Below are 21210 nucleotides of genomic sequence, written 5' to 3' on the forward strand. Positions count from 1 at the left end.
TTAATAGCTGTTGCTCCTTCCTCAGATCAGACCAGACCAGTCTCAACCAGAACAGACCGGTCCAGACTGGTCCCAACCAGACTAGACTGATCCAGACTGGTCTCAACCAGACCAGACTGGACCAGACCGGTTCCGACTGGTCTGGACCAGTCTCAACCAGACCAGACTGGTTCAGACCAGTCTTGACACACTCCAGACTCCACAGTGGCCCTACCCTGCCTGACAAGTTGCATGGGAACTCATAAAGGACTAGTCATAGTTTCAAATGACAAAACTGGACCAGACCAAAATGACAAACAAGAATGATTTCAACACTGACAGAGGCCAAGCTTCCCCTTTAATCAAGATCACCTGGCAGGTCCATCAGCACAGGAGAATCTGGAGGAAAGGCCTGGACAGCATGTGGACTCCAAGTTGTGTGCGCTGGGTGATGGGCAGATGCAGGCACAAATGCACCCTGCCTGTAAGTACACAGCACTCCCTTTGGAATAGACCCTAGGGTTCCATCCAGAGACCTTCCTCAAGGCTCCTGGAGCTTCAAAGCCTGCATACCCAAGAGCTAAAGCGCCTGGGGTCTACTGTCCACCCTTGGAAACCCAGAGTTCTGCTTTCGGTCTGGATTGACCTCAAGGCATGTCCTTGCTGGGCTTCTGTCCCTCTCTACCAACCAATAGGGAGCAATCTCCTCCCCCGTGTGGCTCTAGGAACTGATTTCAAAGGCTCCCAGCCAGAAGGCACATGTCTTATAGAGGGCACAAAACTGGGGGTGCAGAACCTGGGATGAGGCTGAAGGAAAAACGTCAAGGGAATAGGCTATGGGCTACAGGAGCAGCCAAGTCAGTAGCAAAGAGCTACTAGCCCTGTCCCGTGGCCATGAAACACTGGGTAACACCAGTGTGTGAGCCCAGCACTAACTGGAGGTGCCTGACGAGGGTTCTGCAACTCCATTCCCATAAGCCAAAGATGAAGTTCTGTGACCACTCCATTTTAGAGCTGAAGAAGTTTCAGGTCTTCAGGGCTGGTGTCTTGAGTAGTGTGACATCAGTGTGAATACAGAGTTCAGTCTCCAGCCCTAGACTCCTAGGCGATGGTGGCCCACCCCAAGTGCCAATCATCAGAACCTGCATGGGGAAGGCCCACATCAGCCACTCTCATAATCATCTAACATATCCAGGGGACAGAGACCGGAACAGTTGACATCACAGTGGAAGAGGACCTCTCTCGACTTCCCACCCTCCCCAGCACTGTGACCAACAGCAGGCAAAGAGCCTACATTTGAAGTGGTTCCCTAAGATCATGATGCAGCCTGGAACCAGACAAGGCCTCTACTCCTTGTGTGTTACCTACAGGAAGGTAGTTCTGGCAGAGGGTAAAGTCCAGGAAGCCAGACTTCAGTTATCGAAGACCCCAAGTGCCTCAGAAGGAGAACAAATAGACAGAAGGGGGTGGTCCCAGAACACAGAAGGAGAAAACCTACCAGGACACAGACAGAGCCCTTGAATTCTGGGGCTTATGCCTCAGAGGACAGAATTTACCAGAACAAAGGAAACAAGACTAGCCATGCCCAATGCCCCAATTCTGCCAAGGCCTGGCAAAGCTCTGATCTCTCAACTTGGATTTATTTTAAATTCAAAATTAGACAAACATAGACAGTGAGTTCTACCACCTCCAAAGGGGACCCCAAATGTCAGCCAGAAATCAAGAATCCAAGAGCAGTTGTCTATAAGGAAAGTCAGTGACCATGTTCAACAGCCCCTGGTCCAGTACCCAAATCAGGCCTTACCCAGGAGGGGGCCCAGTAAGAGAGTGGGAATGGGTCCAGTTCAGAAACTAAATCACAGGTGCCCAGGCATGCCTGAGAACAGGAACTGTAGTGATGAGCTAGTGGGTGTTATAAAAGTTCCAACCAACACACAGGCTGCACTGGGTTCTAGCACCATTGTACAAATGTTTATCAATCAGGATGAAGCTAAGCGGGTGGCTGGCTGGTCTGTTCTGACCCCAGTGGGCCACCTGGCTTTCATCTCGGTACCAGGTGCAGCATGGGAATTGCAGGTTGGCACAATCTGCCCAACAATGAACTTGAAATCTGTATGTGGCAGAGGAGAAGGTCTTCGTGCAGTGGGTTTCACTGTCACCAGCCAAGCCCTGTGGTCTGTTTCCCTTCACATGGACCTCGGGAGCCTGCCCACACGCCCTTGCTTGTCCCAGAAAGTGGCCTCACTGTCCTTCTGCCCCAAATGAAAGGATCTCAGCCTCCTTGACTTCTCACTGAATAGACTCATACACATGGATTGGGAATCTTCCCCCACCTTCTGCAGATTCTGTAACGCTTATCTCAGGCACCCAAGCCAGCCTCCCAACTGATGATGAACAGTCAAACCTACCAGCCCAACAGAACGGATATCTCCAAGCTGTCCCCACTCCGTCCACCTACCCAAGCCCTCTGTGTCAACAGCCTTCTTGACTATGGCCCTGTGTGAAGATGACATTGCCCCATGTCCCCAAAGTGATCTGCTCACTCCCATTCAGGCTCCAAGGTTGGGCTGCTGGTACCCATGTATGAAGGAGACAGAGTGACCACAAGCCATACCCCAGAATACAAAGTACTTGCTTTGTATCACACAACTATTCACACACCCCCAGGACTTTAAAGGATGTGCTTGCTCCCTGGGAAAGGCATAGTACCTATAAAACTGAGGTTTCTCACCTAGAAAGCCAGCCTGTCTTGCCTTGTTTCTTTGACCCACTGACATGCCATTCCTACTCTAAACCATAAGCCATGTTGCAGAGTTTTCCCTATTTCAGTGAGTGCCTGGACCTTGCAGATGGGGCAGATAAGCCGTCTTTCAAGCCCCAGGATTCCAGGAGTAGATTCAGCCCCTAATGCACAACTTATTACAGCTTCAATCCTACATGAACATAGCCAAATCTGAGGCCCAGAGTCTACATAACGCTGGAACTATCTGAGGGGTTCTATTCCAGGTGTCTAGGATCTTCAACAGACTACCCCAATCCTCCTGGGCTTTGAGAAGCCCATGGGGAATAAAATCAGGCAGCTAAGGCCCTGTGTCCCCTCTCCCCACCCAGATCTACTAGTCCTCACTGACCAGCCCACCCTAGGCCATTGCTAACCCTGACATTCAGAGCCTCTCAGCTCTATCTCGCTATTTCCTACCTGGTGGGAACCCCAAGCCCAGCCCTCCCGCCCCCAGCCAGCTCCCTCCCAGAAGAACTGCACCAGCTAAGGTAAAATCCAATAGAGTAGGGTGAGAAAGACACCCTTTCAAGCACTGACACACATCTGGGGAAAGATGGCTACTTGTTCTCCACTTCCTGAGGCAGGGAACCTGATACAGTGTCCTGCAGAGGCAGGCTTTTGGAAACCCCCTCCAAGGGACACACGTGGCCCTTCTGGAATGCTCTGCTCCCTGCACTCTGGTGCAGTGACTGCATCTCACTCCTCACAAACCCACAGAACCTGGCAGAGAACGGGCATTCAATTCGTCCTTCCTGTCCCCAGCTCACTGAGCAGGTGTAGGTAGATGTCTCAAGCCAGCACCAGGGCTCAACCTAGCCCTAGCTCTAAGCCTTCTGTACTGCTTTGCACTGTCTGCCACAGAGCTCATTAGCTAGATCCTTGCCGGACTTCTGCTGTGACATCTGAGAAGAGCAGTAAAGAGGAGAAACCACAACAACGTAGGTGACAAGCACAGTGCATGGCAGGCAGGGGCCTCCAGCAATGTCGGTTCTCTTAGGACCAAGGCATCCCTGCCACCTGGGCCTCTTGTGCAATGTAAAAATTCATTATTTCCTAGCAATGCTATTAAATAAAACCACCGAGACTCCTGGGGGAGTAACAGCAAGTTCTGCGGATGGACTAAACAAAAGGTTAAGTACTTTTACAGGAAAGAAACCAGGATTTCACCGATGTGCAATGCAAAATCCCTGTCCCAAGTCCAGAGGCCAGAACGGAGAGCTGGCTCTTGGGAATCAAGCCCTTAAAAGACAGCCCAGCTGCATGGAACCGCAAGCCCAAGGCTGGTGTGCAAGTGAGAGGGTAGGTTCTGGTGACACCGAGTCTTCGCTGTGCCTATCACTGGCCTGGGACCACGTCTAGAGTCCAGGCCTGCTTCAGGGTCACAGTTCCTCATTCTAGAGCAGCTCCCGAGCAGCCACAGCAGCTGGGGCGCCGCAGGGACTGCATGACGGCCCGCAGAGGGCCCCTGCGGCCCTCTGTAGATAGACTGTCCTCGCTGGCTGGTGCCTGCTGCAGCTGCTCAAACTGCATCTCCAGGTGCTTCTGGATGGCAATGCCAAGCACCTCAGGATCCACTGAGGCCCCATATACCTCCCATGTCATGCCCTCAGCATCCCACCGCACGTCCCTCACGGGCGATGATGCTTCTTCCAGGCTGGACGCCAGCACTACCTCTGGAAACATATTCAGAGTCTCAGGTGCTTCCAGGGACGGGCTGGTCGCCACAGCCTTGCAGGCTGCCACTGGAGCTACCTGAACCCCAGCATCCTGGGCTGAGGCCACACCCAAGGCCAAGTCAGTGGCTGAGGTCATGGTCCACACATCTTTGGTCCTGGAGACAGACTCTGTGGCTAGCCCTGTAGGCACCCAAGGGTGGACACAGCAGTGAGGATGCCCAGAAACTCCTCCTGGCAACTTACAGTGGAATTTCATCCCACACTGAGCCTGCAACCCAGACTCGCTCACGGATGCTACCAATTTGGGAAAGGCCAGAACATGGCAGCAGCCACCGGATGCAGTCTCCCTCATCGTGCAGAGCAGAGCAGCTGGGGGCAGAGCCTGGCAGGAAGTGGTAGATGACTGTCCAGTCGCTTTGGGTCCACCCTGGGGACTGCTGATGAGACCAGCCGTGCCTTCCAGTTCTACAGTTGGCACCAACACCTGACTCTCCCCCAACATGTGGGCTGGTTTAGAAGTCCCATCCTCCGGAGCCAGGTCACTCTGCAGGACTGCAGGAGTCTGGCCATCTGGACCAGCAACACTCCCAGGCTGCAGGTGAGCCCTCTGGACAGGTGAGCTGCCAAGGGCAGAACAGCTGAGACTGGCCTTCTGAGCACCGCCACGACCCCGGGTCTGGGCGCTATGGACCAAGTCTGAGTGGCTCCTCTGCACAGCTGCCACGCTGGGAGCCCGCAGGCGACACAGGTCACTGATGCCCATGGTAGACACATTGCCGACAGTCCTGCTTCTCCAGTGGCTTCCAGCACCACCCTGTGACCAAGGGCTCGGGGCCTGTGCTTGTTCCATGCTCTCGGTCTGGCACCCCTCTTCCTCCAGAGTCCGGGCACCCGTGCTGGCCTCTCCTGGCTGCGTGTGCCATACAGTGCTGCTGACACTCTTGCGCAGCTCTGGTCTCTGTTCCCGACCCTCACACAGCAAGCTGGAAGAACTCTGGGACAGGGGCTGTGGGCGGGGACTTTGGGATTCCCGGGCACCAGGTTCAGGTTGGCTAGAACTCATGTTTGCCTACAAGAGAGAAAAAAAAAAAAAGTTAGTGAAGTCAAGTTGGGTGTTGGCATGTCACCTGCGTGCTTCTCTGAGCTTACACTGTGCTGGGCACATGGAGGAAGTAGCTTCTGTCCCAGCCTGCCTGACTGGTCAGAGCCATAAGGATATCAGGGACAAGACACATACCAGCCACACCAGGCTTGGCACGTGTCGCAGAGATGACATTGCAAATATCTAATAATCACCGCTCCAGAAATGGGCGCTGGAGACCACCACCATGCCAGCTGTTGGCCATACTTATGAGATAGGTGTGGGCGTGGGGGCCAAGGGGAGGGGAACCTGGGGGGAAGGCCAAGTGAGCTGGGGGCCTAGGAGCAGTCGTGTGGCATCATCGGGAGGCTGTGGGAAAACAGCTCTCAGTCAACCAAAACAGAAAGCCTGTAACAGGCCGCATGACTGGCAGCATCCACTTGGAAAGGTACTGGGGTCTCCTGGGGACAGGTTTGTGGGATATGGAAGCAATGGGTATGGATAAGCTGATAACTCCTCTGGTTCTCCTCGTGCTCTTCCACCATCCTCTCCAACCTGACCTACTGAACACGTTTCAGACTGTTCTGTCAGGGTGAAGGGGAGCAGGGATCCTGACGCTCGCCCGCCCCTAGGACAGGGAGACCTTGCCATCAGCCCTTAATGCTGGCCCTCACTCTGTTTGTTCATTCATCTGCAGCCATTTCCTGAGCCCCTGCTGAATGCTGCACTCACTGTTCCACAGCTGGGAACGTGGGAATCATTCAGTGCTGGCTATCCCCGGGGATGACCATCCAGTAGTGAGAGAAAAAAATGCCTAAAAATCAGACATACCCTCTGCAAAATGTCAACTCTCTTCCTGGTGTGGCTATTCCAGCACAAAATCTACCATCACCACCCTGCCCTGCCCCCCCCCCTTGCCCAGAGCTGCCTAAACTCAACACAACCCCTTTTCACCCCCACCATCTCCTCCTGAGGACCTTTCCCAGCTGGCCCAGCTGGGCTGTCTCCATCCCTAGCTTCAGCATCATGGAGCAAGGACAGAACGCTCTGGCTGACCCTCAGCCCCACTCCCCTGAGCCCAAAGGTAGCAGAGTCAGGGCTATGATCTGGTACTCACCATCAGATTAGCACCCTGCCCTGGATGTGCAGCTGGCAATAGGAGGCCAGCTGCCATGTGGCAGACAGAGAAAATGAACTTAAAAACAAGGCCACGGAGGAGTAGGCTAAGTGCCCAAAGCTGCCTGAGGAGAGACCCTGCCAAGACAAGGAACTCACAGGGATGATAGAAGAAAGCTTTCTGGAGAATTATGGAAACCAAGACTGGGGAGAGAAGGAGAAGGTACCAGGAGGAACAAGTAGTCAGGGACACAGCAAAGTGACAGGTAGATTGGGACATGGGTAGGGCCAAAGGGTCAGGATAACTGGGCCAGCCCAACCCTCCTGAAGTGGGGACGATCACCCTGGGACTCTCTGTCAGGAGGGATGGGCTAGAGAGGCAAGGCAGATACAGAAGGCGACAGTTTTGGTTTAGGCAATCCCAGTCCTCCCCACCTACCTTAGGCTGATAAAGACTGACAGAAAACCAACCACCCTGCCAGGTGAGCATGCCCGAAATGGAATGTGGCGGGGTTCCTGAACTCAACTTCTGCTGCAGGAAATACCTCCCTGCCTCGAGTTCAGGACAGCAGGAGAAGTCTTGAAGCCTAAGGGCAGAGTCCGGTCCAGTACAACTGCAGGCTTTGATGGAAAGGCTAACCCTTGCCCTGTCACGTGGTGGACACTAGCCACATATGGCACCTGAGCACTTGTCATGCAAATACGGTGACCAAGAAACTGTTTCTGATCATTTAAATAACTGGTCACATGTGGCTGATGGCCACTGTATTGGGCCAAGCCACACTGCACACAGCCAGTTCGGTAAGGAGTGGTCCCATCCTAGCTGTTCCTCATGCCCAAAGCCAGACCGGATGGGTGACAAAGGAAGGACTCTGGTCCAGGACTGCCCTCAGGGAGTGCTAGCACCCAACGGCCAGTTGGGAAAGTGCTAAAGCTAAAGGCAGTTCCAGTGACGATGGACGAGGCCAGCTGGGAATGCTGCAGGCTCAGCCACAGCCTCTGCAAATACTGTCTCAATCCACTGTCACAGCAACCTCATGGTGCAATTCATCATCCCCATTCTACAAATGAGGCCACCGCTCAGAAGCTTAGTGACCTGACCAAGGGCACAGGGCTGGGCAGTGGCTCAGCGAGGAATCAAGCCTGTGAGTCTATGAGGTCCTCTGCACAGTGTGCTGCTCGCTGACCTGACCACTGTAAACACCTGGAGTTCCAGTACCCAACCCTGCCTCTGTGCTCCCAATGGTGTTTCCTGACATGCCAATGGAACAGCTACATGGGAGGGAGCGACGCTTGACCGCTGCCCACACACTCTGCCTGACTGTTAGGCTGCATGGGATAAGGAGGGCAGAAAGACACCTGCAGACTGAAAGTCCTGTGGGCACCTGTGAGATCCCACTATTTGGATCCTCTTAGGGAAATTACAATAAAGAACAGGCCAGTCCCTTGGCCTCCAGAGGAAATAGGTGGGACAAGACTGAGGGAACCCCAGCCCGACCTATTGAAAAGCCATCAGCAAGGAAAATGTTGCACCTACCTACCCAGACAAATCCATCCCCCAGAGAGACCAGTGACTACAGAGACCCCAGTGGGAAGCTGTGTATCTATTGGTTACTTCATTTAGCTCACTACTCCACAAGTGGCAGAGTGGAGCAATTAAAAAAAAGGTCAAAGAATCTCCAGCTGCAAATGGCCAACTTAAAGCCTCACCGCTGCACAAACCACCCTCATGTGCAGCAAGCAACCAATGGCATTTTGCATTACAAACCCAAGCTTTGCAGAAACTTCCAGACTAGCTTAGCCAAAGAGATCCACTTGGTCAGAGGCTCCAATATTTGCCAGCCCAGGAATCTAGGACATGCTCGGTAGGAAGACCAAGGTGCCCACTCAGCCCACATTGTGACATGCATGTAAACTCTTCCTTGTAAAGTTAGTCCTACCCTACAAGGTTGCTGGGAAGTCTTGAGACCACAGCATTGTAAGAATTAGCACTAGGGATGCTCTAGAAGCAATGATACCCTTTCGGGAAACCACCAACATGCTCAACAGGTAAGCTTCATCTTTTAATTCTTGCTTCCCTTACTCTATCCTGTGACATTGCCAGTTTCCCCAGTGCCTATTTTATCACGTAGTTTCCCAGGGCCTATTTTAAACTTTCACCCAGGCAGACTATGCATATGCTGAAGTGTACATGCCGCATGCCTAAAAAGTCATGTTACAGTCATGGGCAGCTTCTAGTTTTACCCAAAAGAGATCCTGAGATGTAGCTGGAGAGGTGGCTCAGTGGTTAAGGACACACACCGCTCTTGCAGAGGACCTGAAGTTGGCTCCCACCCCTCATGTTGGGTGACTCTCAGCTACCTGCAACTCCAGCTCCAAAGGATCAGATGTCTCTGGTCTCCCACAGGCACCTGCACTCACATGTACATTTCCACACAAAGACACTCCCCTGGGAAGATGTTTTAGCAGGACATAAAAGGCACACATATCCAAGAGCATTCGTGTTGAGTAATACTGTTCTTCCTTGATGTTGTTTCTCTGGTCTTGCTTAATGTATCAATCATAATGGCTGTGGCTGGTGTCACGTGGTCTGTCATTGTTCGACTGTCAACAACTAAAGAATCAACCACCCTCACAAACAGCAAGCAATCATAGTCATTTTGAATAAGAACCCCCCACCAAATTTTCAGAAACTTGCAGACTAGCCCAGCCTGAGACTGCTGATTTTACTTGGTCCCGTTCTCGGCTCATCTGAGAAGCCTAGACCCTTGGGGTGTACCCATGCAGACTTCTAAAGGGGCCCATCGAGGCCACACCATGTCATCCATGTAAGTGCTCTCATAAGCAGCAGATGTGTAGATGGCAGCCTCTGTATCCAGAAAGCCACAAATGTGAGGAGCAGGGGGTGAGGGGAGAACCAGGACTAGTCACAGTTAAAATACAGAAGTTACTCAAGGACCAGGAAGGGATACCCCCTACAAATCCCTCAAGTCCCTTGTACAGAAGGGTGTGACCACTAATGGTAGGTGGCTTGATCCATTTCCAGAGCAAATGCAGGGTCTAACAGGAACACTCAGGCCAAAATTGGGGAACACAGCTGGGAATATTTCTAAAAGAGTTCCGAGGCTAAAACTAGTCCCTCATAGCTTCTAACCTCATCCAAAGAACATAGTGTCTAAAGACAGAAGAATGCTAGGAACAGGTTCTTGGGGTAAGTGTGGGGCAACAACCTCCAAGATGCCACCCTGCTCGCCATTGAGAGATCTAAAGCCCTAGGAGTCCCCGAGCCTAAGCCTGAGCCTGGCCCGGTGGTGATGGTTTGCTCACTCCCTCAGAGGAGCTTCTAGTGGGTCTGTCACAGCATGGAAGCAGCCCCGGTGGCCCCTGTGATCCTACCTGCACTCCCCAGCATGGGCCCACGCCTCACAGTGGTCACCCCAGAGATCAAGGCACAGGCCGATATGCAGTGTGAGCCTGCAGGAAAGAGCATTGGTACACACAGCGGCACTCTGCACGCCAAACACAGGCCGCCCCTGCTGCGGGCAAAGGCCTGAACGCACCACACACCACGCAACCTCCTTGACCAGGACTCCGTTCCCCTGCACCTCCACAGCAAAGCCCACTGGGCTCTCAGGAAGAAGGACCCAACATAAGCCTCGGAACTAGGATACAGACCTTTCCAGGACAAAGACGGTGGCTCAAAGGACATGGGGCAGGGAGCCCGCGAGTAGAGGAGCTCCCTGGCAGAAGAGGGCGGGGTGCTGGCAACAGAAGACAGGGTGGGGAATGCGGATGGAAGAGAGGAGGAAACCGGGAGGGAAAAAGCAAAGAGAAGCGGGGCGGAGGCCAATGAACACAGGTCCGGGGCCGAGAAAAACAAAAAACAAACAAACAAAACAAAAACCCGGAGGCTGGGCAGAGGAGACGCGGAAAAGAGGACCCAAGAGGGCAAGGGGAGGCGACAGTGCGGAGGAATGCGGCGCAGGCAGCGATGAGGAGTGGGTTCAGGGTTGCAGGAAGGGGGGCGCCATCCACCCCACCCTGGCACCCACCAGGGCTAGCCTCTCACCCTGTCGCCGCCGGGGCCGCGCAGGCCGACCGAAGCGCTGCGCCTGCTGTCGCCACAGGTGCCAGGCGCCAAGATGGAGCCGGGGCCGCACCGGGTCTGGCCGGCCGAGGTGCAGTCGACCGCGGAGCCCTCACTGCCAAGGGGCAGAGAGGTTGGCGCTGGTACCCAGTGCAGGGACGCTGGGGTTGGGGGGAGCGGCTCTCTCACCTGGGCGCGCCCGCCTCTCCACTGCCTCTGCACCCCGGGCCCGCCCCCTGTCTCGGCCCCGCCCCCACGCCCACTCCTCTAGGCCCCGCCCCCAAGGGCGCACAGCCCCCCCCCCCCCCCTTCCCGACCCCTCCTCGAGGCGGTTTCCCCACTGTGGAATTTTCCATCTTTGCAGCCCTCTGGACATGGCCGACCGGTGTGTTCCAGTCTCCCACCCCCAAAGGGCGCCACTATCGGGTCGCAGTCACACCGCCTCCCACCTTTCATGGTTAGCTCCTCAAATCCTCCAGATCCCTCAGAGCTTTGCCTGCCCCAACTCCTCCCTCTGGCACCAGTATCTGCAGACCCTCAAGGATCTGCCCCCATGTTCTTTCTCATCCTGCCCTTCCTTTCACAGCTCCGGGCCTCAGACCCTGCTCTAGAGATCTTTCCCCCAGGTCCTGCTCTCTTGAGACCTTGCACAGCCACTGGTTAGGGAATCATCTGCCCTCCATCCAACAATACTATTTTCTCAGCTCTACACTCACCTCAGGGAGAAACCCAACCTTGAGCCCAGGCCTTTCTGGTTTAGGATCCTAGTCTAGGCCTCAGGGCACCTGCCCAGGCCCTAGGCGCCCAACTTCATAGTCTCCTTCTCCAAAGTCACTTTCTCAGCCTCGTCCTTCAAGGTCAGCTTTCTTGATATCCTGTCACCTGTGGAAGTGCAGGACCTCTTCCACCCTTGCCCTCTGACCCAAACCAACTGAGGCCTCCAGTTTCCCAGCCTGCCTCAGGGATGCTAAGAGCTGACATACATAGTGACTGCTAAATGCTTCTCTTATAATTTCCGGAAACATTGATATTTTCTACCTTGGTCCTTCCTGTCCTTTCCTAAAAACTCTACAGACTCCAGGAATACCTGGTCTCTTGGGAGACCTAGGAGCTCCCTGACATTTCATCCACATCTCCAGACACACAGGACAATAAGCCACCCCATCCAGATCTGGCCAGATCACTCCATTAGTCCACCCTCAAGGATTTCCTGGTACCCAGGGCCACATGGTAAGAGGAGCCTGGGCTTCTTCCGAGTTCCAGTGTCACCCTCCTTTGTTGACAGCAGCCCTGGGGACTCCAACTTGACCGTGGTTGTCTAGACTCCTTCCGGATAACACCATCTTTGTGTCTCACCCAGTTGGGGGATCTCTATCTTCTCAGAAAGAGCTAAATTCCACCGGGGCCTCAACGTATTCTCTCCAGTTCAGGAAGGCAGCCATCCAGGAAGAGATGAGCACCATAGAAACAGGTTCTAGCTTCCACACTTCTCTCAGCCTGCCTGAGGGATCCTGCCCAAATGGTCCAGAGAAAATTTCTGTGCCAGGTGACACTAGTCAATGCCTGGCCTTCCCAGAATCCACCACTCTTCTCGTGCTCGTACTCCCTTTCCAGAGAAGTCACTTGAGTCCCAAGAAGGGGTAATGTAAACGTGGCTACACTGAGAGCCAGACCCAGGCCTCCATGCCCTAGGATCTTAGGTACCAGGGCACCCTGACAAGAGCCTTGCCATGTGTGCTCCAAGGAAGCCTGCTCAGAGTTGGATGTCAATAGATGTCTGCTATACTAGATACACACAGGCATGGGCTGATTGGACCATGCCACCAGGACCTCTGAACATCACCTTGTTCTTGGCATCTTGGCTCACTAGTCCCATGACTTGGCAAGGAGGCTGCCCTGGCTCTAGTAGTGACCCAGGAAGAGTCTGGGATAGGGACCTCCAACTTCCCAACTTCCAGCATATTCCTTTACCCTGTGGTCCCACACCCAGGCAAGACTGTTTATCTCTCTGGGATCAGTTTCTTCATCTGATAAGCAATGGTAATTGCCTCCCTATCTCATGACTGTGGGGAGGCTGGCGTTGTGAAAGTGTTCTGTGCAATGCTCTTGCCGCTGTCACTCAGCTGATCACAATTTACCAAGTCCCTCCTGTGCTAGGATCTGGAGGTACTCGCAGGACTGTTGGGAGTGGGGAGGAATGTAGAGCATTGTGGAGCATTGTGGTAAGGGGAGGTGTACCTGGCTTGGTAACCATGTGGGCCGAGTGTCGTTTTCTGAGAGGAGCAGTCATGGAATGTTCTCAGAAGCTCATAGCGGGCACATTGAGACAATGTCACTCAGTAGAGAAGCAGGAGTTCCTTAGGAGGTCTGAGCATCATAGACACAGGGGTGACCTCTAATCTCTCAGAGGTAAGATCGTCAGAGAAAAAGATGAATGAGATGGGTCTGGAGAGATGGCTCAGAGGTTAAGAGTACTGCCTGCTCTTCCACGGGTCTTAAGTTCAAGTCCCAGCAACCACATGGGGGCTCACGACCACCTATAATGAGATCTGGTGCCCTCTTCGAGGTAGAAGTGTGCAGGTAGAACACTGTGTGCATAATAAAGGAATAAAAATCTTTAAAAAAAAAAGTGAGTGAGAGAAAGGCTTAGAAACCCAGTGATGAGAGATCAAGTGGCAAGGACTGAGAACCAGACCAGATATAAGAAAACAGCTATACCGGGGTGACCCAGGGCACTAGAGCATACTGTTCAGAGAGGTGCTGGAGGCAGACACTTCTGGAATGGGTAGAGGAATAGTTAGGAGAGGAGACACCAACATGGTATGTACCTAGTCAACTAAAGCTCGGCCATGAAGGGGAGAAGACAGATGTCACTGGAAAGAAAGATGAGGGTCAAGAAAGCTCTTCTTATTTCAGTTGGTTCTGTTCCCTTTATTTGACTTTTTCAATTTGTTTGTTTTTGGATTTCTTTGCGTAACACCCGTGGCTGTCCTGGAACTAGCTCTTGTAGACCAGGCTGGCCTCGAACTCCCAGAGATCAGCCTGCTTCTGCCTCCCAAGTGCTGGGATTAAAGGTATGCGCCTCCATTGCCTGGACTTTTGTTTGATTTTTAATATGCTGTATGTCACACGCTAATTCTGGTTAAGCTAAGCAAAGGGGCAGTGTGTGGAGAAACTGCAGGAAACGCCCCTGGAAGCTGACGTCAAGAGCCAGCTTGTCTCTGCAAGACAGAAGCCAGATGACGTAGTGCTCCTGATGCTGCACCCTGTTACTGCCTTGGGAGAAGGCACTGGCTCCTGTCTTAGCTTCTTTCCCTGCTGTGATCAAATACTCTGATAAAAGCAGCTTGAGAGAGAAATGGGTTGTTCTATGTCAATTCTAGGACATAGTCCACCATGGCAGGAAGTCAAGGCAGTGGGAGCTTGCAGCAGCCAGTCACACTGTATTCCTAACCTGGAAATGGAGGAAGAAATGTGTGCTAATGTCGGCTCACTTTCTCCACTGCATTCAGTCCAGGATCTCCACTGGGAGAATTGTCCCGTTTATAATTAAGATTGATTTTTTCCAAATCAATTAACTTAATCAAGATAATCTCTCACAGGCATCGCCAGAGGCCCATCTTCCAGGTGAACCAGATTCTGTCACACAATTAACATTATCATAGCTCCTCTGTGAGAATGCCTCTCTGTGAACCCCATTGCCACACACACACATGCATGCACACACAGACATATACATACATGAACACATGCATGCATGCACACACATGCCACACTTTTCCCCCAAAAAGGAATGAAGGTAGAGTGACCAAAAACAGACAGGGAATCAGAGAGAGAGAGAGAGAGAGAGAGAGAGAGAGAGAGAGAGAGAGAGAGAATGGAAACAAAAGCATGACATCACTACTGTCTCCAAAGGACTGAGATCCAGAGTGAGTTAAAGAGGAGGAAGAGTAGGTATCTTTCCTGTTTTTAATGAACAGGAGCAAGAAGAAATGTTGCTACAATAGTGAGGGGTTCAGTCTATTTCCTCTTGGTAACCCTGACCTAAAAATATGATCTAAAAATCTTGAAATCTAAAGGACTCGCATAATAAATCTCACTGACCCTGTCGACAAGCCTAGGGCAGAGGGAAAGAGCACTTCCGCCGGAGGGTGGGTCAGTGTGCAGTTTCTGCAGTCGTTTTAGAAGGGATGCTGAGTTGATGTGTCAGTGTGGAGGGGGAGAAAGCTTCAGCTATGTCAAACAGAATCTGTTTTTCTAACAAAAATATCCCTACGATGCAATAGGCCTCTTTAACGTTAGCTCTACAAATAAAAGGACACTAACCCTCCAGGTATACAGTAGGTGATGGGCAGATGGATGGATGGATGGATAGACAGATGGGTTTATCCAAGAGTACTGTTCCACCTTAGTTCAACTCTACATGTTTCCAAGATCAAAATAAGTAGGAGTTCCAGACTGGTCTGATTCTTAGGTGCTTCTGCCCCAAGAGACTGGCGACAACTGCACGAATGGACAATTGGATCACAGCAACCAAACTGAAGGGTCCAGGGCACACAAAGAACAGATTCTAATGATATGCATTCCAGTTCCCCACATCCCTTCTGTTCCATTTAAGGATCCACCCCAAGACAGACACTGCTGACCAACCCTAGTCTCCTCGCTCCTCATCTATGGAAACCCCTCTAGCCAAGAGCACTATCAGGAACACAGACCACATTTCTAAGGTCCCATGAACCAAGCAGTAGCGGTACATTCTGCCCCATGAGAAGTGAGCAGAAACTGTGTGCAGCTTCTTGCTATGTTCTTCAGAAGCAATGTGTCTATTTCTTCCCTCTGCTGCCAACACAATGAAGGCATGGTGCGAACCTTGTTTATAGCATTCCAATGAAGACAGGACCCTAGAGATGTCAGGACCAATGCCCAACAACGTGGTGGCCTGACAGCAGCTCTAGACTATTTGCGACAAGATTTTACGTGAGAGAGAAGTTGACCTCTACCCCATATCAGTCACTATTTGGGATGGGTGCTGTCTTCCAGAAGGAAAGCCTTTATACCAAAAATGTGGAGTTTATACCTGGAAGAGGTACAAAGCTGTGCTGGCTACTTTTGTGCAAATTTGACACAGAGTCATTTGGGGAGAGAGAACCCCAATGAAGGAAATGTCCCTACTAGATTGGCCAGTGGGCAAGTCTGTGGTGCATTTTCTTGATTGATGATTAATACAGGAAGGCCCAGCCCATTGCAGGTAGTGTCACCTCTGGACAGGGGGACCTGGGTTCTATAAGAGAGCATACTGAGCAAGCCAAGAGGAGCAGGCAAGGAAGTAACACTCCTCCACTGCCTCTGCATCAGCTCCTGCCTCCAGCTTCCCGTCCTGTTTGAGTTTCTGCCCCAACTTCCCTCAGTGATAGACTCTAACATGGAACTATAAGCTGAATAAACCCTTTCTTACCAAGGTTGATTTTGTCCATGGCGCTTTATCACAGCAACAGAAATCCTAAGACGAAACTTTAAAAAGCAGTTTCTCGCTGCATGCACGAGGCAGGCTGCACAGCTAGAAGCTCCTGTTGTGCCACAGTACCTGGACTGCCAGGCCCTACGGTCTTAAAAGCCACCTTTAGCCTAGGGCAGGTGATTGGAAACTTCACAGTGTTGGCATTTGCTGAATGCTTCTTGCCTGTCTATAAAGGCCCGCATGCATTAGAAACACGTAGACAGTACTCACCATGCACAGAACGTGGACAGTGCTCACCATGCACAGTGCTCACCATGCACAGAACGTGGGCAGTGCTCGCCGTGCACAGAATGTGGGCAGTGCTCACCGTGCACAGTGCTCACCATGCACAGTGCTCACCGTGCACAGAACGTGGGCAGTGCTCACCATGCACAGTGCTCACTGTGCACAGAACGTGGGCAGTGCTCACCATGCACAGTGCTCACCATGCACAGTGCTTGCCGTGCACAGAATGTGGGCAGTGCTCACCATGCACAGTGCTCACCATGCACAGTGCTCACCGTGCACAGAACATGGGCAGTGCTCACCGTGCACAGTGCTCACCATGCACAGAACGTGGGCAGTGCTCACCAGGCACAGAACATGGGCAGTGCTCACCGGGCACAGAACGTGGGCAGTGCTCACCATGCACAGTGCTCACCGTGCACAGAACATGGGCAGTGCTCACCGGGCACAGAACGTGGGCAGTGCTCACCATGCACAGTGCTCACCGTGCACAGAACATGGGCAGTGCTCACCGGGCACAGAACGTGGGCAGTGCTCACCATGCACAGTGCTCACCGTGCACAGAACATGGGCAGTGCTCACCGTGCACAGTGCTCACCATGCACAGAACGTGGGCAGTGCTCACCAGGCACAGAACATGGGCAGTGCTCACCGGGCACAGAACGTGGGCAGTGCTCACCAGGCACAGAACATGGGCAGTGCTCACCGGGCACAGAACGTGGACAGTGCTCACCGGGCACAGAATGTGGGCAGTGCTCACCATGCATAGAACGTGGGCAGTGCTCACCGGGCACAGAACGTGGGCAGTGCTCACCATGCACAGTGCTCACCATGCACAGAACGTGGGCAGTGCTCACCGGGCACAGACTGTGGGCAGTGCTCACCGTGCACAGAACGTGGGCAGTGCTCACCATGCACAGTGCTCACCATGCACAGAACGTGGGCAGTGCTCACCATGCACAGTGCTCACAATGCACAGAACGTGGGCAGTGCTCACCATGCACAGTGCTCACCATGCACAGAACGTGGGCAGTGCTCACCATGCACAGTGCTCACCGTGCACAGAACGTAGGCAGTGCTCAGCAGGCACAGAACGTGGGCAGTGCTCACCGGGCACAGGCAGAGGTGACAGAGAATCAATACAACCATGCTGTGCTATGAATTGAGGAAGACACAGAAGGAGTTGTGTTACGTGTTAGCAAGCCAAGGATGGAGGTGGCTTTCTCCAGCCCATTTGATTAAGGGTCTCTGAACCTGACCATGACTGCAGCTGAATGGCCAAGACCAGTCCAAGGCTGTTCCTTCTAAACCAAGATGAATATTCACACCAATCTCAGGTTAAGGACATCACACATAGAATATATAGGATGTCCAGTCTGATCAATAAGAGGCCGTGGTCTTCTTCATTAATCCCATTTCTTGCCCATGTAAAACACTGGAAGCAAACAGGTAGGAAGGCCGGGCGGTGGTGGCGCACGCCTTTAATCCCAGCACTCGGGAGGCAGAGGCAGGCGGATCTCTGTGAGTTCGAGGCCAGCCTGGTCTACGAGAGCTAGTGCCAGGACAGGAACCAAAAGCTACAGAGAAACCCTGTCTCGAAAACCAGGTCGGAAGGCAACTGAGCTTCTAAAGGACACATGCCACCAAAGAAACTGTGAGCCTGTATTTCTGTCCACTTAAGTATCCCTGCCCACTGTCACCACAGCTTTATTAACAGGAAGAGGGCTACAGAGGTGTGGCTCTCCGTGAACACAGCTCAGGCCCACTTCAGATGGAAGATGGGACAAAGAGGAAACCACAGGACCAATGAAGTGAACGCCTAAGGGAAAATCCCGGAGAGGAACCCGTCACCAAAAGATCTGCTCCACTCCCTAGGAACCCATAATTTTAGCCCAGCAGGGTCTGACAGCTCCTGCTGTTCTTCTGGATGGGAGTTCGCAATCCCCATATCCGGTTCTTACTAACACTGGTTTGCTGAATGAAGGATGCCATAACTGTGTCATCCTGGAGTACATGCAGACCCATGGGCCAGGTGAGCTCCCAGAGCATGCGCAGACGTGATGGGGCAGGCTAGTAGCAGCTAGTTCCAGCAACTAGGCTTGGAGCTAGATATAAGCCCTGCATGGCATTTCATGGCTGTCTCTCCCAGGGACAGGATATGTATGAGGACAGCACACACAGCTGTTTGGCTGGCCTGAAGGCAGACGAGCTGAGATTGTTAGCTACTCCCAAGTTGCCTTCATTTCTTTCTGTGTTTATGGAGACGATCTCTCTCTGTGGATAATTGCAGGGTGTATGTGCACATCGCCCCAAAGATATGTTTGGCCAAGTCACTGGACAGTGGATCTAACGTGAAGAGAGCCAGTTCCTTTAATCAAGAAGGGAAATTCTCCGTCCTGCCCTTTCTTTGTGTTGCTACTGGGTGAGCAGCGGAGCAGTTGGAGAAATGTCTTAACCCCCAGATAAGCAATACCTAGAGCAGTGAAGCAACAAACTGGAAAAACCCTGGGTTTCCACCTGCTCACCTGCAAGCCTGCAGTGATGGAGAAACTTCTCTTGCTTAAGCTGTCTTATCTCTCTTCAAGCTGTTCAACCTACATTTTGAAGATTAGTCACCTGTTCCTCACCTCTCCACCCCGGGGCTGTAGGAGGGTCTCAGAGGAGCGGGGTGTGACTAGACAAAAGCCAATCGCTACGTCACCTCACCCTGGCTACAGAGACTCTTTAGGACAAATGTATGTCCCATTTAGAGCCAGTAACATGAAAATCTATGGAGGGCCTTAGGAGGGGACACTCTTCTCTCTGGGTGTGTGAGCCCTGAAGCTTCTGCACCCGTCTTACACAAGGCCGAAAGAGAAGCTCAGAGAATGACAAAGTAAGGCTGTCCAAGTCTGCACTGGATAGAGCCTGCAACCCAGGGAAGACAAAGACCTAACTTGTCCCTCCATACCTCAATTACAGACACAGATTTATTGACTTTTTTTTTATTTAAACTTCGTTGGGGGAGATGTCTATCCCTTGCTTTCAACAATGCCATTAGTGACACACTTTTATCGGCAGCCTGAGGACCATCGCGGCATCACGGACCAGGATGCAAGTTCAGACTTGAACTGCGAGTCAGAGACCACTGGAGTTTGTTGTTCAGGGACAAAAATCAGTTGTTCTAAGGAAGCGTGTAGACTTGACGTAGAACTAGAAAGTTCTCTGGATTGAGTACACAGAGCCAGAAATAGTTACAGTCCACGGTTCCAGCCCTTCCTGCAGGGGCTCCTGGTCCGCCTTCCTGCTGGCCTTGCTCCATGCCCTTTCTCAGCCAGAGGGCGCCCTCTACTGATGCAAGATGACTATTGCTTTAAAAGCCTGGATGTCAAGCTGGTGGCTTTTCCTTTTTTTTTTTTTTTTTAGTAACTTCTTTATTTTTATGTGCATTGTTGTTTTGCCTGCATGTGTGTCTGTGTGAGGGTGTCAGATCTTGGAGTTACAGACAGGTGTGAGCTGCCATATGGGTGCTGAGAATCCAACCCAAGTCCTCTGGAAGAACAGCCGTTGCTCTTAACCATTGAACCATCTTAATGGATGCTTTACACTTCCCCTAGAGCTAGGAATCTTATTCCTTAGGTCCTGCCAAGTTTCTCAAGTTGCAACTCAAAAAAGATGAATCTTATAGACAATAGTCATTTTCAATGTCGAGGAACATGCACACATCCTTGTCAGCCGAAGAGTTAGCACTTGAATGTGGTGACTTTGATCCAACGGCCATGTGATCTAAGATGCAGCCATCTCTGACTGTCTTTCCTGCTAGGTTATGAGCATGACATACATCCCTGTCAGCTTGTCTTGCATGCCTACAGAAAATGATCTCAGTAGTCAACGCTCTGCTTTCAAGAGCCGGGTGGCCAAATCAAACTGGCCACAGCAGTGCAGCTACTTTACTTTGGGTCTTAGAAGTCAAGAGCCCAGGAGAGCCGGGCTCAGCGGGAGTCACACCGGCTTGAATTACATCACTGGAGACCAGTATCTCGCCATCCGTTTGAACATTCCCAGCAACTCCTAGACTGTCTCCACGGCTTCACGTTCATGAGAACGGTTTGAAAAATCCAGACCATGCCAAATGATTGTGTTAGTTACTGTTGTTATCTCATCCAACAGTTGCCTGTGGATTTTGAGTTCAAGTCAGTAGAATGAGGTGGGCTACCAACCACGGAGGCCTAAGGGTGTGGTGCTCCAACTGACCAGGTCTGGATTAGCCTATCTATGGAGTTAAGGGGATGGGGGACTACCCAATGACATGACTTAAGAATAGGGGTGCACACATGGGTTTTATCATCAGAAAAAGCAAAAATGGACACTAAATGGGCCTAGGAGCAGACATATTCTGCAGTCTATGCCTTTGCCTGCTCGGCATCCACACATCCTCCTTGCCATAAATACAGCTGCCAAGCTACCTCTCCTCCCTCTTCCTTCATTTCCTCCTCCTTCTTCTGTTCCTCTCTTTCCTCTTTCTCCCCCTCCTTGTCCCCACTCCTTTCTTCCTCCCCTTCCCTCCCCTATTCTTTCTCTTCCTTTACTTCTTCTTTCCTTCTTCCTCCTGCCATGAAGTCAGGCACTCCTCCTGTGTCAGCCTCCCAGGGATTATAGGCATTGACCACTTAGGCTGCCAGTTGTTAAACATTCTTCAAGAACGTGCTATCATGGGCCCCCTGAATGCTATGACAGAATTCAATGCAAGACTCAGGTACTCCGGCA

The 21210-nt window shown here is 52.1% G+C and overlaps 1 protein-coding gene across 2 annotated transcripts; it reads right to left on the reverse strand.

Annotated features, from left to right (window-relative positions):
- Positions 1 to 3299: 3299 nt before the first annotated feature.
- Positions 3300 to 10926, reverse strand: Gprin2 (G protein regulated inducer of neurite outgrowth 2). Of its 2 annotated transcripts, none has more exons than XM_041662949.1 (2): positions 10704 to 10926; positions 3300 to 5506 (listed from the first exon to the last, which is right to left on the reverse strand). In XM_041662949.1, the coding sequence occupies exon 2, from the start codon at positions 5498 to 5500 to the stop codon at positions 4151 to 4153; it is 1350 nt and encodes a 449-aa protein (XP_041518883.1). In that variant the 5' UTR covers positions 5501 to 5506; positions 10704 to 10926; the 3' UTR covers positions 3300 to 4150. The 2 variants fall into 2 exon arrangements, with proteins under 2 accessions (XP_041518883.1, XP_041518884.1); XM_041662950.1 differs by having other exon boundaries at positions 10911 to 10919.
- Between the last annotated feature and the right edge of the window lie 10284 nt (positions 10927 to 21210).

This window comes from Microtus oregoni, unplaced genomic scaffold (assembly GCF_018167655.1).
Source record: "Microtus oregoni isolate MIOR12 unplaced genomic scaffold, Mior012 000013F_ref0000133, whole genome shotgun sequence".
Taxonomy (NCBI): Eukaryota; Metazoa; Chordata; class Mammalia; order Rodentia; family Cricetidae; genus Microtus; species Microtus oregoni.

Coding starts and splice junctions, on each gene's coding strand:
- Gprin2 (XM_041662949.1), bottom strand. CDS start 5,500: ATGAGTTCTAGCCAACCTGAACCTGGTGCCCGGGAATCCCAAAGTCCC.